Source organism: Montipora foliosa, chromosome 14 (assembly GCF_036669935.1).
Source record: "Montipora foliosa isolate CH-2021 chromosome 14, ASM3666993v2, whole genome shotgun sequence".
Lineage (NCBI taxonomy): Eukaryota > Metazoa > Cnidaria > Anthozoa > Scleractinia > Acroporidae > Montipora > Montipora foliosa.
The window spans coordinates 3,590,099-3,595,098 of record NC_090882.1 but is presented as its reverse complement, the minus strand read 5'-3'; the positions used below and the strand labels follow the sequence as shown (position 1 = coordinate 3,595,098).

Here is a 5,000-nt window from a genome sequence, read left to right as displayed (position 1 = left end):
GATCTGTAAAAACTCCATTTTATGTTTTGATCTTTCAGTTAATTTTTTTTACTGGCTTTTTATTGGCGATTTACTTAACAGCAGTGATGACTTTGGAGAGGTCAAAACGTTGTTGTATTTTAATCGCTGATTTTTGTGCCAAATTTGTATCAAAGAAACTCTACTTGTCCCGATATGTGAGCGTTATTTTCTTCGTTCGGATTTCACAGGTCGTCACTGGAAACAAGGTATTTCTGGCCATGGGAGCAAGTGGACACTAACCCAGATGAAGGATCAGACGTTGATAGCACAGCACTGATCGAATTCTTTGGAGCTGCGCAAAACACCTTTTTGAGTGGTCCGCCCCGAAAATGAGCTCCCTGTCGCTTAGGAGGTATGACACCAAAGCGAGGCAAGGATAATGGAGACAAAAGGTGAAAGCCGGATACGAAGTCTAGATGATACAACATGTTAAACAATCGTCAATTGTACTGTTACGAGACTCCATGAAACATTTGGGCAAGATTTGGTTTGGGAGGAGATAGAAACTCGTGCATGGTAGAGTTAAACTTGAACACTTCAAGCTCTTCCACGTTTTATTTCGTTTCATCTTACAAAAACGTAGAAATTTCGAAAGCCATAGCTATTTAATCCCGTCTGATTCAAACTTATTACTAGAATAAATGGAGAAAAATAGAACGTAATGCTTACAAACATTTGGAAATATTTATCTGTTACATTAACTGACCGTAATAAAAAAAATGCAGTGGTTGGCTAAAGCACGGGCCCATAACTGGACCAATCGTTACTCGAAGAAAAAAGCACGTGACCTAATGTGAAACGTGTGCGATCGATTCAAGTGTGGAAGATGTTGCAGTTTCTAAACTTCTTTCTTATTCAAATTTTCCAACCACTGAAACCAAAAATCCTCTTGATGTTTTTAATATACGCTAACCTGTCTTGAGATTTATACACAGTTGCGATATCTTAGGGCCGATTTACACGATACGATTTTGTCGCATGGGACAAGCTCACGACAGGCCTACGACATGACTTACGATTGTCGAAGCGTTTTAAAACATGTTTTAAAATGCTACGACATTTTTTCTGACGTACACAACAATCGTAAATCATGTCGTGGGCCTGTCGTAAGCCGTTGTCGCATGCGACAAAGTCGTACCGTGTAAATCGGGCCTTATAGAGTAACAAACGAATAGGTTGTTATTTTCTTACGATGTAACCCTTATCTTGAGCTTGTTTCAAACGAAACAAAATTAACCACTTTTTCGATTATAGTATTTTACAGTTATCGCGTGACGTCAGAGGCTCACCAGCGTGTGAATGCAGCTTACTATATATACAAAACGTGAGTTCAAAAGTCTTACAAGCCCAAAACTCCCCACCCTGCGAGCAGAGCCTCCTTTTGTCTTTTTCTTTACTGAGGAGGAGAAAAGTAGGCTCTGCTCGAATCGCGTCAACTCTTTGAAGCCGCCGCAGCCCGAACTTCTGGACTAGTCAATCTTGTTTTCTCTAGTCGAACCGGTTTTTCCAGTGCGAGCGTCTGTTAAGTGACAAAACCGATTGTTATAATTGAGCCCGCTGTACCATGAAAAACCAAGATGGCGGCGAGATCTGGCATATTAGGCTTGGGTTCGAGACTGTATCCTGGCAACATGCAACGCATATTCAATAAAGATCTTACTCGATTCATGCAGAGCCTTTCTCGAGAACGCCAAAATCGAGCAAGCAAAAGAAAGGCTCTGCTTGCATGGTTAAAACTCCCGTGCTGCATATTAATTCTGCGGCGTACACACGCATTGCATTCTTAAACTAGTGAGCCTTTGACATCATTTTCTCCTCGATCCAGCTCTCTCAAGATCTTAAAGTTAGTAATGGCGGACCATTAAATAGGAAAATTCCAGTTAAAGTAAACAGGTCCCTCTGTGAAATCAAGGACTTAAACTTTTGGTAGCTTAGTGTTCAGTTGACATAGTTTTGAAGTCCAAAGCAAGAATTGATTTTTTGGTCACAGGGGCACTTTAAATTCTTCATTAAAAAACGTATTTCGCTTTCTCTCCTATGAGTTGGGCATGTTTTCTCATGTTAAAACAGTCATTTAGACAAACGACCGAGGTTTGATTGGCATAAGTATAATTTATTGTTCTTCCAACGTCACAAACCGATTTGCAAGTTTTACAGTACAAAATTTCTTGGGAAACACCAATGTAAAATACTTTGTGATGTAAGTTTAGGACTAATCCGATGTCTCCACAAGCTCGGTTGTGGGTCAAAATGAATGCTACTCGTACCTTCCGCAGCTCGCAAAAAGCGAACTGTCGAGGCAAACATTGTAAAATAATTATTTTTCACGTAGAAACACTTATCTTAGCAACGAAAAATACATACTGCAGATCACCAAGTAAGTTCAATAACAATCTGTAGTTGTTTTCTCTTATCTAGAAGGTTAAGAAATTAAAAGGTCCTTACACGCAGATATTTAAGCCCACTTTCTTTCTCCTGGTACTGAAACTCTGTCATACTTGTTGTGAAATAGCCGCTATTTCGATTGGTTTTTTCCCCCGACGTGGACGATGTGAAGTGCTGCTAACGAGTAGTAATCCAATTGAAGGATTTCTCTCGGAAATATCGTTAAACGCGCTACACTTTCAAAAGCTCTGAATATTAAACAGTACATTTTTTTGCTTACACTTTGGAAAACAACCCACGATATTAAGCGGGCATTTTAAAATAGACAACAAAAAGTTCAAAGAGGGTACAAGCCTTCTAGCAGTTTACTTCACGAATCAAACCTGTGTGTTTAGATTCTAGTTTTCGCGACAATTCCAACAAAAATATGCCGACATCTAGGGTTTTTCTCAGTATATGTATGATCCATCGAGGGCTTTACCCAATCGTTTGCATTCTTTTTTTATCTATATAATAATTCAAGCACGTTACAAACAGTAAACTGTACCTCTGCGTGATATCTTGCCATCACACTCCATAATATTTCGGTCAAAACGTTCACAACTGTTTTGCTTAGTCACTGTTCCGTTTCTGGCGTGTGACTTGGAGATTGTTCACTCTAATTATTCCCTTCCTCTTCACTGATTTCCACTGTCTCCTGTCCATCTTTTGAAGTCGCATTCATCAATTCAACATGAGAAACTGCTTCCATTTGCTCTTTTTCTTCGGCGCATATCCTTCGATCTTCGATTCTCTCCGGCTCTTTCACCTCTTTTCCTTCCATAACTGCAACCTGTTCCCTGTGCTCAAACTCTTTCTTTTTTTCAGCTCTTTCCATTTCCATTTCCTTTCCCATTGTGGCAGCTTGAGCAACATTTCCCACTCCAGTTTCTTCAGCGCTATTCTCCTTCCCAGCTTCGTTAATTACCATTTCCCTTTGTTGAGTGGTCTGCGCTTCCTTCTCCACTTCTTCGTTCTCCTCTGACTCCGTATTTTCTTGACCCTTTTCTACAATCACTATCTCAACTTCCATTTGATCCGCTTCATTCACTTCATCCCTCGAATCTGACTCTTTGTTGTCCTTGATTTTCTGAATGTACTCTTCCAGGGCTTCGTTTTTATCTGCGTGCAGTCGAATGTGTTTTTTCAGGGTATGCTGGTGACGGAACGTCTTCTTGCAGACCAAGCAAGTGAAAGGCCTCTCGCCAGTGTGGATCCGAAGATGCTGGATCACATTTTTCTTCATGGAAAAGCTCTTTTCACACTCCGGACACTTGTAGGGTTTCTCGCCTGTGTGCTTCCTGTAGTGGGCTCTCAGTCGTTTTTTGCATCCAAACGTTTGTTCACAGCGGTCACATGCAAATGGCTTTTCCCCCGTGTGAGTTCGTTCGTGGATCTTCAAATCTGAATTCTGAAGGAAGGTCCAACCACACACGGTACATTTGAACGGTCGCTCCTGCGCATGCCCGCCTTGGTGTCTCTTCAAACTCGACAGCCTGGAAAACACCTTGTCGCATGGAACACATCTAAACGGTTTTTCTTGGTTGTGCGTCTTTAAGTGGCGGCTGAGGCTCGAAGGGCCGGAGAGACACTTCTCACAGTGAGGGCATTTAAAATTATTACTGCCAGACGACGAATCTTGGTCAGCACCTGGTGCAGCAACAATGCGAGCGATTTCTTGCACAATAACTACTGTGCTGTTGTCTGCCAATGCGGGTTCACTATTTTCCACGTCTTCAGCGCATGCGCTGGAATCCATGTTCCCGTCACAATTTTTGCTGGTGGTGGGGTTACTTGGCAAAGTCAGTCCATCCAAATGCTCTTTATCCCGCGTATCTTCTGTTGGTTCTTGTACCTCACGAGCGTCAACAGCTTCGTCGTTACTAAAGAAATAATAATTTATCGTGTAAAAACAAAAATCAAGAATGTACGGCTCAAACGTTCCCAAGCAACATTTCTCTTTAAAGATTATTTGATCCGAAAAAGAACTATTTTATTCACGGTTTAGTCTGCGGCAGATATGCCAATGTCCTTTGCTGCCTCGTTTAAGGTTAAATTAATATGGTTTAAGAAAGAGGCATTAAGGGCTAATTTACTAGCAAATAAAAGAGTACTAAAATGGCAGCCATTTTCGAATAAGGTGTATTACAAGGCTTGAACAGGACTTCAACCCATGACTTTTGCAATACTAGACTGCAAAACAGTCGGTTTTCGAATTCTCCTCGCGCGCTTAGCGCGGAAGCCTCACACGTCCCTAGCGTGTGAGCGTCTCTCCCCAATCTCACTCTTCGTTTTCACCCTCGCTCCAGACCTTGCGCTTGAAAAAACGCTTTCGTCCAACGCAAAAATACGGCTGTTTTGCAGTCTATAGACCTTATTCATATATGGCGGCCACATTTATAATTCTTTTGTCCACGTGCAAATTAGCCTACCTAGCCTCATTTTAGAGCAAGAATTCTTTTCATTTCACTGTACGGTATCGAGGCTTGGTAGGCTAATTGGCACTTCGACAAAAGAATTATAAATTGGCCGCCATTTATGAATAAGGTCTATAG

The 5,000-nt window shown here is 41.4% G+C and overlaps 2 protein-coding genes across 2 annotated transcripts in view; one reads left to right on the top strand and one right to left on the bottom strand.

Annotated features, from left to right (window-relative positions):
- LOC137985599 (cap-specific mRNA (nucleoside-2'-O-)-methyltransferase 1-like) overlaps positions 1-2,471 on the top strand; it is a 22,601-nt gene extending 20,130 nt beyond the window's left edge. The window contains exon 26 of the mRNA XM_068833228.1: positions 210-2,471. Coding sequence (XP_068689329.1) covers positions 210-354 — 145 coding nt within the window. The 3' untranslated portion in view covers positions 355-2,471. The remainder of the gene's footprint in view (positions 1-209) is intronic.
- The window catches only part of LOC137985600 (zinc finger protein 431-like), a 12,999-nt gene continuing 8,560 nt past the window's right edge, over positions 562-5,000 (bottom strand). The window contains exons 6-7 of the mRNA XM_068833229.1: positions 1,174-4,328; positions 562-965 (exon numbers count right to left, since the gene is read on the bottom strand). Coding sequence (XP_068689330.1) covers positions 3,065-4,328 — 1,264 coding nt within the window. The 3' untranslated portion in view covers positions 562-965; positions 1,174-3,064. The remainder of the gene's footprint in view (positions 966-1,173; positions 4,329-5,000) is intronic.